Consider the following 19,542-nt stretch of genomic DNA (forward strand, 5'->3'; position numbering starts at 1 on the left):
CAGATTCCAGAACTTTCCACCACAGAAATATGAGGCAAATGTTTTTATTTGTAATACAAATTTTGAGGTTTGTAAGGGATTCTGGGTAACAGAACCTGGTGAGAGCCAGAAAAGTCACACCATCCTGGATTCCCCTTGGTGTCTAGTTTTCAAAAATGTACAGGTTTGCTAAGTTTCCCTATGTGCCAGCTGCGCTAGGGCCCTAAATCCACAATTAGGCACATTGCTAAAAAAAGTCTATGCCTAGTGGGCTTTTTGCCGCCCTGGGGGCGGATGGGGAAGGAGGGGTTGGGCCGATATGCCCCCAATGGGGACAGAAAGACTGTGGCTATTTTTTGGGGGGTGGGGCAATGGTATGCCCATTCTGGGCAGCCCCCACGCATAAAAAAAGCTAGCGTAATCGCTGGCGCCTAGTGTGCTTTCCGCTCCGCCCGGGGGACAGATCAGGTCCACTGCCCCCACCTGCCTCCCCAGAGGGGGGCAGAGAGACTGGAATTCTTCTGGGGGGGGAGGGTGGAGGTATTGTCATGCCTATTTTGGGCAGCCCCCACCCCTACATGAACACAAAAAAAGAATCCCTGGTTTCTAGTGGGCTTTCTGCCCCCTGGGCCGGGGTCATGTTGGGGGCTCCTGCCCCTATATGCCTGCCAGGGGGGGCAGAAAGACTGGAATTTTTGCAGGTGGGGCTGGGGGCATTGGCATACCCGTTTTGCTCAGCCCCCACCCCTAATTGTAATTGCTAAAAAAAAACCTTGGTTTCAAGTGGGCTTTCTGCTCCCCCCTCCCCACCCCCTTCAGGGTCGGGCAGAAAGACTGTAATTTTTGTGGAGGGGGTGGGGGCATTGGAATGCCCTTTTTGGGCAGCCCCCATCCTAATTCAAATTGCCCAATACAAATCCCTGCCTTCTAGTGGCCTTTTTACCACCCCTCCCCTGGGGGGGCCGGGGGGGGCAGACTAGGGGCTACTGTCCCCATCTGCCTAAAGGTTCATTTCAGTTTTGCGCAACGTTCTCAGAAATGGGGGGGGGGGCTCAGGAGCTGGGGAAGCTTTAGGGGCAAAAAAGAAATCCCTCTGGTGCTTGCACCAGAGGGATTTCCGGGGCCATGTGCCAGGACGGCCGTGACCCGTCCTACGCTCACAAGCACTGTTGCGCATGACGGCTCCCAGCCGTCGTGTGCACAGAAGGGGTTAAAATTCTGTCTGTCTCTCTCTCTCCATTGGCTGGCTTCACTGTGAGTGACAGCATTCTGCTCTTTCACAAGGAGCCTATTAGCACACAAAGTAGTTTTGTTTAAGGCCAGGAACTACTGTGGCAATGTGTACTTTTTGAGAACAAAAATATTTTAGATTTTACCAATGTTTGTTATAATGGAGCAGGCCCAACAACTCCCACACCAAACAAGTCACACGTTGGCCAATCCAGAAAGGCTGACCACCAGTTTCACACCACTTGGCTTTACCAATACTTGTGTATTTTTGTTTCCCATAATCTTATTGAAGCTGGTTACACTGATTTTCTATTATGAATATTGTAGGAGAGTAGCGTCTGCTTCCTATGGTTACCCCCACTTTTTGCTGTGATTAACTGGTTTCTCGACTTTAGTATGGCTGTGGCCTTGCTAATCAGGCCCACGGCCTAACTGTTCTCTCTCTAAATTGTTACCATGTACTTTAGGTACATACCAGATTGGTTACTGGGTCACTCTTGTGAGAACCTGTATATAGTACCCTAGGTACCCAGGGCATAGGTGCACCCTAGGCCTACCAGGGGCTGCAGCATGCATTGTGCCACCCCTGGTTAGCCTTCCAAACTGACACCACAGGTCTGTTCTTACAGCCTGGGTAAGGTGGTGTAATCACCCCTTACTTAGATATAGTATATCTATATCTACTTAAAAATATATAGACACATAGTAACCTAAAAGTCACTCCTACGGCAGGCCTTGACAATCCTGGAGGCAGAGTGCTTGGTTTTGTGTGAGAGGGTGCCCTAGCATGAGCTGAGCCCCTCTGCAGCTTTACGAACCTTCTCCTTATAGCTGTTCTATGATATAGCCATTCCATATACTCTTAAGTGCATTATAATCCTCGCGGTTAATGCTAACTTTGTTTTGGCTTTATCAAAACATGTCGTGTAAGGTGTCCAATGCTTTGGAATACTACCCACCCCGCCAATTCTGGCGGCGTTGGTAGCATTCCACCCTTCTACACGGAGAAGACATGTAGTTACTGTTAAACCCGGTTAAAGTTAAACAGAGCCCCAGCTTCACAAAATGGATGCTGCTGCCACGGACACGAGTCTGCCCTCCTGCTGCTGGATGAAACTCCAGCAGGGGAGGCCTGGACAATAGGTTTTCTGTCCAGGCAGGTGCTGGCACCTCCCCAGACATGCTTTAGTGTATTGGGGCAGGGAGGGTTGCATTCAGTGAATGCTTTTCGGACACTGCCTGGGGCACACAAGGTGCTCCATGCATTTCCCAGTTCAAAACGGTTACTGGGGCACGCAGCCTCAGCTCTGGCGCGAAACTGGACAAAGGGGAAGGGGTGTAACAACCCCCTCCCCAGGTCCACCCATAGGAGGGACCTTAGAGTTAGTCCTACCCCTAAACTTACTATAAGTATACAACCTCAGTCCCTAGGACTTTAGATTACCCTGGACGAAACTCTGCAACATATATCTTGGACCTTCGACATTCCATATCGACTGGAAGACAGATGAAATCTCCCTTGTGGTCAAGGAGTGACCACTCTGTTCAAACAGGCACCAACGACATCTTTGCCGGTCTGCATTTTCGAGGCTCCCGCCGGATCCCGAAGAATCTGCGACACAGGACACGGACTTCCAGACATCTCTGATGCTGACTTGCGCTCCCAGCAAAGCTGAGACCTGTGGCGGACACTAGAGACGTGGGAACGGAACTCCTGGACATCCTGCATTTTGCAACCTGCACTTACTTCCCGAGGTATCCCGAAGTTGTGCATTGGGATACTTGAAGCCCGAGCACCTTTTTCACCGACGCTCAGAGGCCCACACTCCACGAGTGTCCCGTGGGCCCGCTTTGTGCATTTCTGCTCGACGCGTCTTCGCGGTTCCTAGTCCGTTGGGTAGTGAGCCCCCAAGAAGACAAATCCTTGATTTACTTTGCTTTCCTGGTTGCTCCAGGCTTGCTCCAACTTCTCTCCAAAGGGGGAGTTCCTCAGACCTTGCTGGTCTGCACCGAAGCCCATCTCGACATCCTGCGTGGATTGCGTTTGCCAAGGCTTGTTGGGTCCGATCCGGATACCGACACCTCAGTCAACTAGATCCTTCGTGGGACAGCTCGAATCCAGCTCCTCGTCGTCGTTGACGCCTCCTGGTCCTCGTGGCTGAAGAGACCAGCTTCACCTTCTCACCTGAAATCACCCGACATTCCTGGCATCTTCCTGTCGCCATCCTGGTCACTGGCTAGTGGCCCAGACTCTGTCTCCTCTGCTTTCAGGTTCTTCACATCTCCGATCCACCCTTGTATCCACCCGGACACTTTTCCTCTGGTCGCCTGCAGCACTTCTTCACAGCTCTCCATTGGAATCGACGACGAAACCCGACACCAAAAGGCACCCATGCACCCGGCTTCCCTGGGTGAGGTAACACGAGTACTCCGGTGCTCCCGTGGGTCTTAACTATCGAAGTGTCCTAATCTAAAAGGGTTCCATTGTAGTTTACCTAGAAGTACCCTTAAACTGTAACTTTGTTCCTTTGGTGGTTCTAGGCAGCCCCAGCGATTCCACAGGCCCTAGGCCTGCTTTCCAACTCTCACGTGGTTCTTCTACCACTAATTTAGTATATGGTTTGTGAGACCCCTAGGGCATAACGTATACAGTGCAACTTATTGTATGCTAATTAAGTTCCTTGTATTGTACTTTTACCTCTGACCTCATAAAGAGTGCAGGGAGGTTGTGTTTAGAATAAATACATATATATATATATTTGATATATACCTTGTGTGGTGTACTTTCATTTGATCATTCAAGAGATTATAATTGGTAAAACAACTTGCTTAACTCATCTCCAAGTCTTAGCCTGAAGGCTGCTCTCCACAGCTACCACTAGGATAGCTTTCTATAAGGTTGACTTTATAACCTACCATCGATAAGGGTCAATTGGACTGGTGCAAGGTGGCCACTAGAATAGTGGACAACATATACCAAGCCAATTTCTCACAAATATTTTTGGGAAATACTAACCTAAATCAACATTTTTTACTGAATAGTTCTGCAAAGAAATGGTACCTAATATTTTACAGTAGTTTAGCTAAATGTTTTTTTTCTACCTTTTTTGCAAACATTTTATTTTGAAAGCGAAGAATCATCAATTTTGCTTTCAACCTTCCGCAGATATTTGCATCTAATCAGAGCGCATTCTGGGAACATTATACATGGCCTCATTAAGCTAAACCTTTAAAACGTGTGTAAACATTTCAGTAGTGCAGTCCGAGCTTACAACATTTACTTGGAGCGCTCACCCTAATAATGAAGACTTTGCATTAATGAACCATAAATATAAGTTTGAACATCATTAACACATGGACACACAAATTACCTTAATTGCAGATAATACCCTTCCCTTATCCATAATGTGATACTGTTAACTGGCAGCCAAATTGTTGGTGCCGCAGGGGGTTGGGCCTACTTGTCCCAAGGACAAAATGCACATGAAAACCTGTTGTCCTTGACCCCAAACAATATATCTTGGGCGTCGGGCTATATGAATTCCATCTTCCGTCAACCAGACAGTGGATACCCAAGATTTTCTTTTAAATCTGGTTACCCTTCCTTTCTAGTGCGTCCCCAATGTTATATACGAACCCCAGCAGACCTGTCTATCGGGATGACTTTCAAGCAGGATTAGACATTGCAGTGTCAAAAAGGATGCTCCTAGCCTCACCCTGCATACTCTGTCAGGTTCAGAGGAGTCTTCTCTGCCCATTCAGGGCTTCCTATTGCTTACTATTGTGAGGTACTTCACACCTTTTTATACCCATTCAGATTCTAATTATTGGCTTGCAGAAGTGGTAGAGCAAAATGCAAGTGTAGCCTCCAGGAATTTCAGGCATGTAAATTGTAACTTTCTAAAAGGGACCTTTCCTTAATATTTATTAAAAAGCCAATTCACTATTGAATGTTGTTAATTAGTTTTCTAGCTAGTGTAATTCCTGAGATACAGTATTAGGATTTTTATTCTGTCCTCTGGTTTTCTACATGGAGCAGCTATGCCTGCCTCAGGAAAAATTTGCTTTTGGGTGCTGCTCACTGTAAGGATATGTTAACATTACATTTCTACATGTCTAACTTTTATAAACCATGCTCACTGTCATGTGGGCAGCAAGGCCTACATAGGTTGACTTATTAATATGTAAAAGGATGGTATTAATATGTAAAAAGAAAGTCTTTCTTGCTGCTACTTTGTAAACAAAGTTACATTGTGTTGGTCTCTTCAGAACGAAGTAAAAAAGACTCAACCTTTCTCACTTACTTTTTTTTTTTTTTAATGGAAATTTTATTTTGATAAGCCGAATTTCAGTGTTTAAAGTGCAACAGTCGGTCTACTGTGATAGGCCTGAAACCATGTTTTAAACTTCATCTGTAAAGGTTGGCATAATAGGAGCTGTCCTCACACTAGTGCCATTTAACGTGTAGGCCCTAGGTACATTTTGTACCATATACAAGGGACTTATATTTAAGTTAAATATATCAATTTGAAATATGCTCATTTGACCAAGTGTAAATGGGCAGCGCAGGTATTTTACTTCAGGTTAGCAGGGGTAAAGTACACATAATTCTAAAACCAGTAAAAATATAGGTTCCAGCTGAAGCTGAACAATATGGGATGGCCACGTAGAAAAGACTGGTCTCCTACAAGAGCCATAGTGAGGGTACAGGCTTCAGAAGTAGGAACTAGGTGTTACTCCCAGTACTTCATTGTGCCAAAGAAAGGCAGAGTTTTTTTTCTCTGCCCTCTCAACGCCTTCCTGCAGAAGGACAGCTTCCAAACGCTGACCCTGGTCTGTCTGCCCTAAATTCCATAGATGAAATCTTTAGACCTATACAATGCTTTTTTCACATTGCCAACATGCAGGCTCACAGGTGTTACTTGCAGTTCACCATATGCTAGGAACATTTCTGTTTGCTGTGACCCCCTTTGAACTTACCACTGCACCTCATGTGTTCACATAAGTGATAGCAGTAGTTGCAGTGTATTGTTAGGCTTACCGGACTCTCCATGCCTCAACAACTGGCTTTTGAAGACAGGCTCACCCCAGCCAGTTGTAGACCATCTCCAGACAATGGCGAACCTGGTGACATTGTTGAGGTTCACTATCAGTGTGTCAAAGTAATACCGGACTGCTTTTCAGATGTGCTTTTTAATGCAAGCTACCCCTGATATGATGCAGTTTTGTGACTTTCCCCCAGAGGGCAAAGTAGTGTACATTCTGGCTCTGATCCTGTTGTTCCAGGCTCTGCCCTGGATCTCAGTGAGGATGGCTTTGGGGCTGCAGAGACTCTTGGCCTCCTGCTAGTCAAACATGCCAGATGGTACATGCAGGCTCTGAAGTGGGAACTAAAGACCCAGTGGGCACAGCACCAGAGGAACCTATTGGATTTCATCCAGATTCTGGAGGTGACTGCAAAAGATCTGCAGTTGTGCCTGCTAGACTGTGATTAAGGAAGTGGCAGACCCCTCTCCTTACTCCACATACAGTTCATTGTGGTCACAGATGCATCATTACTGGGCTGGAGAAGCCATCTGGGAGAAGTGGTGATCAGAGGAATGCGGTTTATTTTAGAAACCTGCCTCAGCACCATTTGCCGTAGCTGTGGGCATTCTGCTTGGTGTTGAAGGCCATCCTACCAACTGTCAAAGGGAGGCTGGTACGGGTTCTCACAGACAACACTAGGGCCATGTCATACTGCAACACATATGTTGATTGAGGTCTTGGATTCTGTACCAGGAAGCTATGCGCCCCTGAAAGTGGCTGTATCCCAGGGTATTTCTCTGGTCATGAACCACCTGGTGGTATCTTCACATGCCAGGACGGATAAACTCTTTCGCCAATGCCTAGTGAATCACGAATGGCATTTATACACATAGGTCGCATAGCAAGGCTTTCAACGTTGAGGACAAACCTGTCTCGATCTTTTCACCATCGCAGAGAACGCGCAATGGAGCATTTATTACGGGTTAGAGTTCCCAAAATATCTCTCGGAGTCTCATTCGGCCAGGAGTGGAGCTTGCTACTCCTGTGTGTCTTTCCTCTTGTATCCCTCTTGGCTTTAGTTCTGAAGAAGATCAAGACCAAAATGGCCAAAGTCACGCTTGTGGTACCCCCGAATGGGCTGGGGTGTATTCCAGAACTCCTGGGCATGAGCATTTGTCCTCCGATCAAGCTGCTGTTTCAGGAGGATATGTTTCCCCAGCTAGAGGGGAGGATCCTGCCCCTGGACTTCCTCTCTCTCCACCTCCACGCCTGTAGATTGAATGGTGGCATCTCTTCTCCTTTGATATTCCTATTTAAATTCTCTATATGATTCTGGCAGCCAGGAATCCCTCTGCGAAATCGGGGTACACCCGAACAAGTTTGTGGCTTGATGCAGAACCCGTTGGTTTGATCCGCCACAAGTTAAGATGTCTAAAGTGTTTGTCATTGGCCAAGAAAGGACATCTGTTGGGTGCTATTAAAAGGCTGTTGTTGGCTCTTTCTGCTTTATTGAGGTTGCTGGATAAGTAGTCTTACTTTAAATTACCTGTTATGAGTTTTCTTAAAGGCTTACTGCTTGTTTCCACAGAAGCCATTTCTGATGACATGTGTACCCCTTTTGAGCCAATGCATAGCTGTACACCGCTTCCCTTGACCATAAACTGTTTTGTGGGTCACAATCACAGCAAGTTGTTGCATAAAAGAGCAGCAGACCTCTTGGTCAGGTGCCATATTCAACATATTTCCCAGACAAGCTGTTGAGAACTCGAGCTGTATTTCTGTCAAAGGTCGTTACAACTTTCTTCGTTGGACAGGCTATCACTCTTCTGACTTTCTTTAACCCACCAAACCTCTAAAATGAAGAGGAGACTGCATCGTCAGGACCCAAAGAGAGCCCTCCGTTTCTACATTGATTGTAGCAAGTGCCATAAGTGGATGAAGAAATCATTGTGGGCTTCCCGGAGTGCAGAAAAGATCATCTATAGTATTCTGCATACAAATCTAGTAAGCACTAGCTAGGAAACAGCCACCTGAAGGATTGAGGGCCCATTCCGTTCAAGACAAGGCTGCTATTACTGTGCTGGCACACATAGTGCCTTTCATGCTGCTACATGAGCATTAGTGCACACGTTTATGAAGCACTTGACAGTCCGGTCCTTCCGGGTGGCCATTTTGCCCTTTTACTTCTGCAGGACCTTTTGGTCTGAGCCATTCCACAGATTCACCACCTGAGGAGGTACTGCTTTGGCATCTATTCACAATATGAGGAATCTGCAATTAGAAGTATCTATTGGAGGAACAAGACATTTACCTTTGTTATTGCTCATTTTGTTGGGTACTGTAGCTGCAGATTCTGCAATGACTCCCACCTCCCTGTTTTGTGGAGCGGGCTCTTTTACAATCCAAAATTGTCACAATCTGGAGATATGTACACTAGGCAAGCAAATTTGCTGATGGGCTCTTCAGCTGAGGGCGCAGACAAGCCTTACCACACTGCTGACGTCAGCATGCCTGAGTGGTGCATCTATGCAGCCCACTCATCATTTCTGTAGCAGAATGATGTTGGTTTGGAGCCGTATGATGCCCCCTACTGATGCACAGGAGTACTGATATTGAGTTTTCCGGATCCAGTCTGACGTTTGGGAGAATATCGACCAGGCAAGGAATCAGCAGTGAGAGAGAGTATCCACCAGAAAGAGCTTTTCCAAAGGTAAGTGACTTATTGTTCAAGTGAGTTCATGTGTTTTCCTTGCGCCGTTCCACTGTGTAAGGCATTTCATGTGCACATTTTTCTTTTGTTACCATTTTAATTTTCAATTCTAATATAGCTGTCTACCATGTCACTATAAAAATAAACAAGCATTTGCAATGCAATAGGTCTCGCATTTGCGAGAGTTTAAGCTATTGGCTTGGTATATGCATCAAAATTCCACGGACTCGACAATTCTCGCTCCGGTGCCTACTCGAATCACGGGGTCACACTCTGCAACTCTGGGCAATAGCTTGCTTAATCTCCACTACGGCCCCTCGCGGCGGGATGCCTGGCTTTCACCTTGTGGACACCCTGCCGGGGTTTCTCACAGGGGAATACCAGGACGGGTTCCCTAAGCAAGCGCCAGGATGCCCTTTGGGTGACAGGTTTGCGCTATATAAGTACACCTACATTTACATTTACATATGACAATGCCTTTCATTTATCTGTTTTGCTAATTAATACATAAAAAGGGCACAGTCATGTACAATGACAATAGCTCAAACTCTTGTAAATGCGAGACCTATTCAAAGAAGCAGCTGCCATTGTCCCAGACAGCTCAGAAAGTGAAAGCAGGCGTGGTACGCAGAATGTAAGGAAAACATGTTGTGCCTGCAGTACAAGAAACTCACTCAAGAAAATAGTGCTTACACACTAAAAAAGACATACTGCGTAACAACTGAAGTAGTCGGACCAGTCCACATGGGAGGGTACAAATGAAGACAAGGCGGACAATGCCGTAATAGGACGGACTAACCAGCATATTAACGAATCAGAAGCCAGCATTTACGAAGGGCAGTGACATAAGCAAATGACAAATATGGGCGGAGAGTGGGTGGACTTCTATTCCATACTCGAATACAGCATGCCTCGCTGAGCAGCGCATGCGCTGCCCAGACTCGATCTAAAAATGAAAACTGAACGAGCGACACACCCCAGGCAGCTCCTCTGGCTCAAGGTAAATATAATATCCTTTGAGAATAGTTGATTGAGAAGGCACTTCTAGAGAGAGCTTATGCTGTTGGCACCATGTGACAGAACACTGATGGGGACAGGCTTCTCCACATTTTGCCATAACCTTGCCCCTGAAAGGCAATATTGCTCCAAATGCTTATGATGTAGAAGCCACTGGCATGTGAGGCAGAAGGTCAGTTTTTATCAAAAAAGGGCGAGGGATACCCGTGTTTGCGCCTGGGAGGGAAACACTTATCTGTAATGGGAGTTATTTACATTACATTCCCACAGAATTAAAAACAGGGTTCAGGGTTCCATACTTCAGACTCTGTGCAGCTGTGATAAACTTTACACTTCTACACAATACATGGTGTGGTAGATTAGGTTAAGAAACTTTTCTCCTAGACACTAAACAGTGCTACGTTTATCAGCTGGTGCATTTGAAATTACGGAGTGCAGTGAGGATGCATCCATTAAAAATTACGTACTGCTTTGTGAATGCATTTTGTGAGGCTGCCTGTCGCATTATATTTATTATGGGTAAAATTCAGTATTAGTTATAAGCAACTAAAAACAATAAGGCACATGTGACTCGTAAGCGTTACTTCCTTGTTTTTTAGTACTAGCTATTTTTTTAATGGAAAAATGCTAATATTAGCTGGGCTTTAAGAATACTGCATATAAATTTATTTATCTGTGTCTTAGCTTTTTCCACTGACAGAATAACAAGCCCTCAAATGTTTTATTTTTTATTTTTATTTTTTTAAGAGTGGAACTTTACTCTTTGGTTTTTATTTTGCGTTACAGTTTGAGGTTGGTATGTATGGGGTGCCTTATTATTTATAGGCCATACCCTGCGTAGTATATACAGCCTATTGCATACTAAGGGAGGAGAGAGATAATACCACCTGAAGCACACTTCTATAGACTTTATAACCTGCTGCTTCTTACTGTGCTCCCAAACCCCCTTCTCACACAGGTAGACCTAATGCGCTGTATTACTGTGGCACACTACACAAAACATTTGAAACACAGTAGTCCTTTCCGCAATAGAACTGTACAAACATGGAGCATAGGCATAGAACACAACAGTAGGCAATAGCCTTAAAGTATGAGGATGTGGTTTAATGGCCAGAGCTGCCAAGCGAGAAGCTGGAAAACTCTGTTAGAGTCACGACACTGGCACACCATCCTGTGCCTTCGAGCAAGTTAGTTAATCATACTGCGCCTCTCAATAAGCATTGTGATGTTATGGAATGTCACTGGTTTTCCTGTAAATCCGCCCAATACTTTTTGGTGGTGTTTGCACTACATATAACTGTAAAATAAAAACAAACAAAAAGCAAGTAGCCAGCGTACCCACTGATCAAGAGCTGACTTCACCGGCTGAATTAGCAAACACACAGTTATCAAGGCTCTGTACACCATAGTATTGTCCGCCAGGTGGAATGTTATTTACTACAGATAGCGCTGGCAATGGGCAGTATACAGGCACACACCGACTTAATATGCATTCTTAAGCATGCATGCAGCCCTGGGACGGGGAGAGAGTACAGATGATCAGTCACAGTTCTCCCCTCCTCACCTGGGACAGTATGTCTTGTTGTCCAGCAGCACTGGACCTTTCATTAGTGCAAGTGAGTTTGAGTGGAAAAATTAGTCCGTGCCCAGCCTGACATGTGACAGATATAATATGGTGTTTATTAAAAACACCATTCGGTTTAGTGATATTAAGGTGCTGGGTGGACTGGGAGAGTAAAGTTTCATCCAATGTCTCTCCCCGGTTGCAGTAAACAACATTCAGCGGCCTGCTGGCGCTGCCTGCTCTGACCACTACCATCACTCAGCCAGGCCAACACTTGTCTGGGCAGTCAGCATATTGTTTACACTAACGTAATACGTAATGAGAGCGTCAAAGAGACCCCAGGGAAGATCTGAAGGGAATGAGTGACGAACTAACTGTATTCAAACTGAAAGTAAAGCCAGTGTGCTAACAGTCTACGGAATTCACCTTGACTTCGTCATATTTACGTGATGACATTAATTGTTAAATGACTTACTGGCATCCTTTTATGGCAGGGTTGTATAAACGTGCAGTCTGGGAGCTCCGGATTCACGAGCATGCAAGGTTTTAAAGCGGCTGATAAATTAATAGGTATTTGTCCTAGCTTATAAATAAAATTTGGGAAAATCAATATATCGCCTAATCTGGGGAGCTGCGGGCCGGGGCTTGAATACATTACCTTGTCTTATCTTAATCATTAAGTGTGCCTGTGTGTGGTTAAATCTTTCTTTTTTTAGATACATGAAGGACCCTCGCAATTAAGTGTGACTGGGAATGGTGAGCTCTTTTGTTAGATGCATGAGATATCCTAGTGTTTAAATCTACCTTTGTGTGGCAGCCCCAGTGTCTGTTTCAAGTGTCAGGGCAGACAGCACTGCCCGCTTATCATCACAACTCCCTCGCTTCCTGCTTCATATCAATATGAAACTTGGAAGACAGATAAGGCTTGTCCCAGAACACAAAAAAGCATTTGCAATGCAATAGCTCACGCATATTGCCTTACCAATTTTTTTTTGTTCACTAGCGCCCATGCAACGCTTTCACATTTATGGATGCCGCGTCCCCTTTAGACAAACGGCGTCTAAAGAAAGGGGCGTAGCCACTAATAACGTGAAACTGTTGCATGCCGCGCTTTGATTTAAAAAAAAAAAAGCATCTGTTTGCCCATGCCGCGCTTTCACTTTAATAGCGACTGCGCACCCTTCTTTAGACACAGTTTGTCTAAAGAAGGGGACGCGGCAGCCATAAAAGTGAAAGCGCCGCATGGGCGCTAGTGCATAAAGCAGGCTGGCAGTAGTTTAAAGAAGGAAATAATCGCAGCTGCAAAAGTTAAAGTGGCCCGCGATTAATAAGTAAAATAAAAGCGGGCAAGTTCAGCGGGATGGGAGGGAGCAGGCGGGTCAGGGAGCCATTGCGCAAAGGCAGCCACTGTTTTCAGCTAAAAGCTAAAACATATGCTTGTGTGTGAAAAGCTACGCACTGTCTAAGATAGCTGGAGAACAAAGCGCCGTATAAAGATTGACAATCTCCAGTGAAATATTATCGCGGCACAGTGAAAAAGTGGAAAAAATGTTTAGCAGGAGGCCCAGTCGAGGAAGCCTGCAGTGACACGGTGGCAGCTACATATCCGCCTGTGCAGACGCGAGGCAGACACAGAGCCGCACGCGCCCCTCCCAGCCCGGACTCCCCACGATGAACGGCCTGGGTGTGTTGTGAAAAGCAGCTTTTATAGTATGCTGAGAACAGGAGCACTTGCTTTACTCATTCCTGTTTTCAGCTAAAAGCTAAAACATATGCTCGTGTGTGAAAAGCTAGGCACTGTCCAAGATAGCTGGATAACAAAGCACACAGCAGAAGGGGCCTGATGGAGACAGAGAGGGAGAAATATAGCGGCATGTAATGAAAACAGGACGGGCCTCAGAGACAGGGAGGGAGCGAGCGAGCAGGCGTTGTGATAACGCCACAAGCCCTACGCTTGCACATCTCCTGTCCTCTGTACACATGCACATGTCCTGTCCCTCTTCGCTAGAGAAATCGACAACAATAGATCTCGCCAAGGCGACCAGCGCATGCGCTGCGTCGCTAGGTGAGACCTAAAAACGGCTGGAATGCATGTGTCATGATTAATGTAGATGCCATCTTGGAATGGATTTTCTAAGAAAGAAGACACACTTCAAGATGCCGGGCATGCAAGTGTCTTGATACATGTGTTCACATAACCGTGACAATATGCTTGGTAAAGCCAATTACTCGGCCTTTTAAAGCTGAGACCTACTGGTTTTGCCAATGGGTGTGTGTGTGTGTGTGTGTGTGTGTGTGTGTGTGTATATATCTATATCTATATATATATATGTGTGTGTGTGTGTTGGTCTTACTGTACATCTAAATAGGCAAAATATTGTCCTTATTTGCGGTTTAAAATTATTTGTACAAAGTAAGTTATATTTAATAACTTGTCGTAACCTCATTGTGAATGGTTATTCCTCTCCTGTGCAAGTGCAAGCATCAGATACAGTGCATCTAGATTAATTTTATCTCTGTTGGTTCATGTGTTTTAGAGATTTATTGCTAATTATTTTTTCTTAGTAAATGTCACATCTGCAAGGCAGTTAACTGGATATGGCCGTTTCAGCCACCTATTCCCAACATCCGCCTATCAGCACATGAAGATGCACAAGAGAATTTTGGGACATTTGTCGGCCGTTTATTGTGTTGCATTTGACCGTAGCGGAAGAAGAATTTTCACAGTGAGTTTTTTAATTAATTATAGATTTTAATATTTGTTTGTTTGGTTGCTTCAAACTTGCAAATTAGTGTGCATCTACAAAGTCTTAACCTCTATTTACACCTTCAGTACAGGGTAGTTTCACGTTGTTGCTCTGAAAGGTAACATAGATTTAGATTGTTAACCCCTATCAATCTTCTACTTAAAGTATTTTCTGAAAGGATAAAGTACACTGGGGTTTGATTTTATGTTTTTTTCCTTTATTGGTCAGATGTCATTGTCTTATTTTTACAGTTAGAGATGAATAACTTCCATAGTATTCTTAAATGTAGTACTGTGTACCTGTTCTTTGGAATAAATCCTCGGGTCTAGTTGAAACTTTCAATTTGAAATCTTTTATTACCCACCTGAAATTGCGTTAACTGACCAATTATTGTAATGAAAGTCCTCCACATGGTTTGAAAAAGATGCTCTGTCTTGCCTTGTTTTTTACCCTTCTGTGAACTAACCCACTAAAGGTGCTCCACCAAGCCAAACTGAAGACTTTCATTAGAAGAATGGTTACTAACTGTTTGAAGAATTGACAAAAATGCATGCAAAATTGTAGTCCAACCTTCTTACGCTCATCATTTAAAATGTTGTGCACACTGGTGAAGGGGACAAAAGTTTCAGGGATGGTGTCAAAGCTGTAACCCCAGTTCAAACTCCCAAATGAATTGTTGCTTCCACAACAGTAAAAACTGCTGGGTTTATCCCAAATTTTAAATGAGCATAACCCTGGAACAGGAATAGGTCATTCTTTTTGTTTTGGTATAAATTTGACCTGTAGTTTGTTTGCATTTGTAATTGCAAATGGAAAAAATTGGGATTTTAACTCTTCTGTCCTTGAACCGATTTGTCGACCCAAAAAATTTGAAATTAGGAACTGTTGCGTGCCTCTTTTGTTAATTTGGCATCTTTGTGTATTGAAAGAACATCTCCTGATATATGTATTTATGTATGTGCTTATGCAAAAGGCAGAGGAGCACTGTACATGGTCAAAAATGGATATAAAATCAGCGAGTAAGAGGAAAGGAAGCTGGTTTGTAGATGGTTAATGCATTGTGATGTAGTGTTCTTTAAAGAGGTGAGTCTTCAACTCTTTTTTTTCTAAATTTGAGCAGTTTTTGGGCGATCCTGGTTGATACAGGTTGTTTTTCTGGGTACCTTTACACAAACACTGCCAATGCAGGCTGTGTGTTTTGGTGCAGAGCAAAGTGGTGAGTCGACATTTCACACATCCCTTTGTGCCATGCCTACAACACACTGCCCTGGACTAGGTCAGCCCCCCTCCAGCTGGGTGCATTATACCAGTGGTAAAGGTGCCCCTACAGTGTCTAGACCATTCCGTAGACATTGTAAGTGCAGTAATGCCATTAAGAGTATATTGTGCTAGGAGTTTCTCATTATGAACTCCACAGCACCATAATGGCTTTACTGAAAACTGGGAATCAAACTTCTCAGCACTTTAAACCCACACTGATGCCAGTGTGGGATTTAATTTAAAAAATGCACTCAGAGGCCATCTGAGAGATGCCCCCTGAAAAACGATCAGCTGCTGGTGGGTTCCCTGACTGGTACAGACCAGTCTGCCACCAAGAGACATGTTTCTGGACCCCTGGGGTACGACCTTTCGCTCCCTGAGCCCAGAAACAAAGCCTTTCCTGGGCGAAGATAGTCACACCTCCCCTAGGTCAGGAAGAGCCATCTTGGCAGGGGAGCTTCAAAGGCCTTGCCGCCTTTGTAATGCGACCCCCAGCCTTTCCTGCCATCAGGTGCTGGCTCCATTCCTGTCTTTCCTCCTTTTCGGCGGGGAGACAGGTGGGGAAAATGAGATCATTCTGAATGAGTGCCCACCTCTGCCAGCCCCACCCCTCATGTAGGGGAGGCAAGGTGAGCCCCATTCTCTTGAGTGCCCACCATCTTGCAGATGGCAGGCACTCTCCAATCAGGATTAGAGATTGTGCCCACTCCCCCACGTGGGATGAGCACACCAAGGGTTTAGTCACCATAAGGTCAGTAGCCCATTGGCTACTGACTTCGAGACTCCTAAAACACCCCTAAATACAGTATTTAGGGGGCAACCCTGAACCAAGAAGACAGGTTCCCTCAACCTACAAAGAAGAAGGACGAAAGAAGACGCCCAGCAGAAGAGATTGCACAGAAGAACTGACTTGGCCCCAGCCCTACCAGCCTCTCTGCAGTATCCAAAGATCCTGCACCAAAGGTTGCCTTGTCCTGCAGCCAGTGACCTCCAGAACCCCTGGGACGACTGATTGCCTTCAGCAAAGACCGGGTCTCCTGCCAACAGCAACTCTGTTTAAAAGAAACTCCCAAGACAGACTCTGAGCCTGCTGAGGACAAAGAAACCTGATGCCTGAAACCACCACTGCACCTGACGCCTACGGCAGAATTTTCACCTCTACCGTGAGGAGGGAAAAAGGACAGTAAGGTGAAATCCAACCTCAAAAGACACCCCTGGATCCAGCCGCCATGGAGAAGAGTACCCAAGGTAAACCTACATCACTGAGCCCTCCAACTCACCCGCCCAGCTGTTGGTTCCTCCCGGAAGTCTTCCTGGACTGATGCACAGCGACCGTTCGCGGACTGCTGTATCAGGCAGTCGCCCCGTTTCATCTTCACGTCTCTTATCCAGCTGGTGATTTATTCTTCCTGCCACATAGGAGAGCCACGCCATATTCAAAGAGCGGGTCTCCCCGAGATACCGCTCCTACTTTCACCTTGTGGACTCCGCGGACGGTTTTACTCTGTTAGCCGCATGTTTACAAATATTTGACATTTAACCATCGGAATATCTGATTTGGATTCATACCTGTTAATCCTCGCAAGCCACAGTTGTGTCTCTCCTGTAACTTTGACCATTGGAGTACTTAATTCTATCCCTTTTTAGAATTCGGGACCCCGTTTCAAGACGTTATCACTTGTGAGAAGCTGTGGTCACATTAACCCACCATGTGGTTGGGTTAACACGTACACTACTTTCAGGCCCCATGGACTCTTGATTTCACTGTGTTGTTACGCCCAGAAGAAGGCGACACCCCAGACAGGAGGCGGCAACACCGAAATGCGCGTCGGCGCTTTCAGTTTTTTTGTGTGTCCCATATATATGTTTATTAGTGTATGATGCATGTTAAGAACAATCTATGTGGATTTACTACTAAAAAAAGCCCTCTCTAATTAATTTAATGATAGCAATAATTCTATCTGCATAGTTCTCTTTATTACATTGAATGATTTATGCATTTTCGATTGGATTCATGTAAAATTACTTTTCCACTTTGCATATATAGAGGGACCTTGTATCATTAATGGATGTAAACGTTGATGAATGATTTAGTGTGCTTTCACGGTTCGAATGTGTTTGATTGGAGAGTGAGCATGTATGAATGGATTGTATGAGAGGAAGTCCAGGGTGATCACCACGATTTGGGCCACAATCACCTTTGTACATATTTTATTGTATAAAGAATGTATCCATGTATCTTATTGTTATTTCTGATTAAATTAGCAGAACCAAAATAAATGCTGACTCAAAGAATCGATTCATGATAATTTTTTGACTTTGTTTTGACATATTTTTCAACTGGAGTGACAAACTCATTCTATGACTTAATTGCAATCTTTGTAAACATTAGGTAGAGCTACTTTTTGGCATTTTTGACTGTCTTCCTGGACTGAGCCTGCAGCAGTAATCCAAAACTAGCAACTGCCTCTGAAAACAGAATGGTAACCAATGCCAAAACAGCAACCTGCACCCAGCCGCCGCTGCGGGTGCACCATGTGTGTTAACTCGAATTCCCCTTCGCCCCAAGCCTAACACCAGGAGCTTTGCTCCCACAACCTTGTGGCCTGCTCGTGAGCAGCCACCAACCAGAGGCCCCCTAGCCCCCATTGGATAACATTTGGCCTCAGCACTCTGCACCCGGCCGCCCTAGTGCCACTGAGTGTGTTTCAAGAGTCCATCCTGGACCCTGGGGGGGAACCCTAGTTCTAACCGCAGAATACCAACTCCCACAAATAAGCACTTACCTGCAAACCGTTAATTTTAATTCCTTCCATAGTATTGCATTGACTGCTTTTCCTTGAAAATTCTTCCAAGTGCGGAGTTGGTTTATTTGTAACATTGAAAAACTGCAAATGTACCAAAAGTGAATTACTTACCTTTTGTCTAAGAAATGTCTCAGTGTGATATCTATTTTTTTGAAAAAGTATACGCCCAGGCTGACTCTAGCTACAAGAGACTGGCTATTTAGCGACACATATTGTGAACAACAATGAAAAATAAACAAAAAATAAACAACAAATAGTGCAATAGACTGATATATCAAAAAATTATTTTTTAATTTTGATGTTTAAAAAAAGGAGTTAATAAATATCACTTTGTGTATTGGATATGTACAATAGAACATTTGATACATTAATTGTCAGTGACAATTCCATGATACATTGTTAAAACCAGGAAAGAAAGGGTAATTAATAATAAAATAGGTCTTTTAAAAATATTTCTTCAAATATTGGTAGACTTGGGCTGTGTGTGTCAACGCGTTTCGACAAAGTCTTTTGTCTTCATCAGGACTTTAGAATATTCAGCCACTTTTTCTAAACAGAATGAAAAACAATTTTAGATAAATATATGGCCACTGCGTTATAGGTTATGTTCAGCTCTTTTGTTTCGACTAACCAACAATAATCAACAAACAACAACAGTCTATTGCCTATTCTTTTGTTAAAGTATCATTTCGTTGACTCTTAAAATTAAGATGTCATTTAGGATTAACTTTCTTAGCCAGACTTGTATTTACATATGAATGACGATAAAGAATCGCAGAAAACACGGAAAGCAAACATTTTTGTAGTGGTAACATTTATATGTAGCGTAACATTTCATTATATATTTTCCAGCAAAATCAGACAAGTGACTATTTTCCTAAAAGAAGGGAAGAAAAAGATACATGTCCAGCAAAAAGAGTAGCGTAACACTAGGAAGCTTATCATTGAGAGAAGTTTAGAATTCCTGGCGGTTACTTGTCATACACATCCCTTGTCTATCGTTTATTGAACAAAATACCTATTACTTGACATTAGTAGTCTATTTGTTGTGTATGTGTTCCTTCATTTTTTGTGTATGTGTTCCTTCATTTACTTTTTGATTAAATTTAGAGAATAGAGATAACATACACGCTACAGCTATTTAACATATTGGCTACAGCTATTTAGCATATTTTCCCCTTACTATTTATTTTTAATGCA

General features: G+C 44.3%; 1 protein-coding gene across 2 annotated transcripts in view; it reads left to right on the plus strand.

Annotated features, from left to right (window-relative positions):
• BRWD3 (bromodomain and WD repeat domain containing 3) overlaps positions 1–19,542 on the plus strand; it is a 1,637,103-nt gene that overhangs the window by 107,724 nt on the left and 1,509,837 nt on the right. For both annotated transcript variants that reach the window (XM_078688510.1, XM_078688511.1), the window contains one exon: positions 14,094–14,254. In XM_078688510.1, coding sequence (XP_078544636.1) covers positions 14,094–14,254 — 161 coding nt within the window. The remainder of the gene's footprint in view (positions 1–14,093; positions 14,255–19,542) is intronic.

The sequence above is a fragment of the Lissotriton helveticus genome, chromosome 4_1 (assembly GCF_964261635.1).
Source record: "Lissotriton helveticus chromosome 4_1, aLisHel1.1, whole genome shotgun sequence".
NCBI lineage: Eukaryota > Metazoa > Chordata > Amphibia > Caudata > Salamandridae > Lissotriton > Lissotriton helveticus.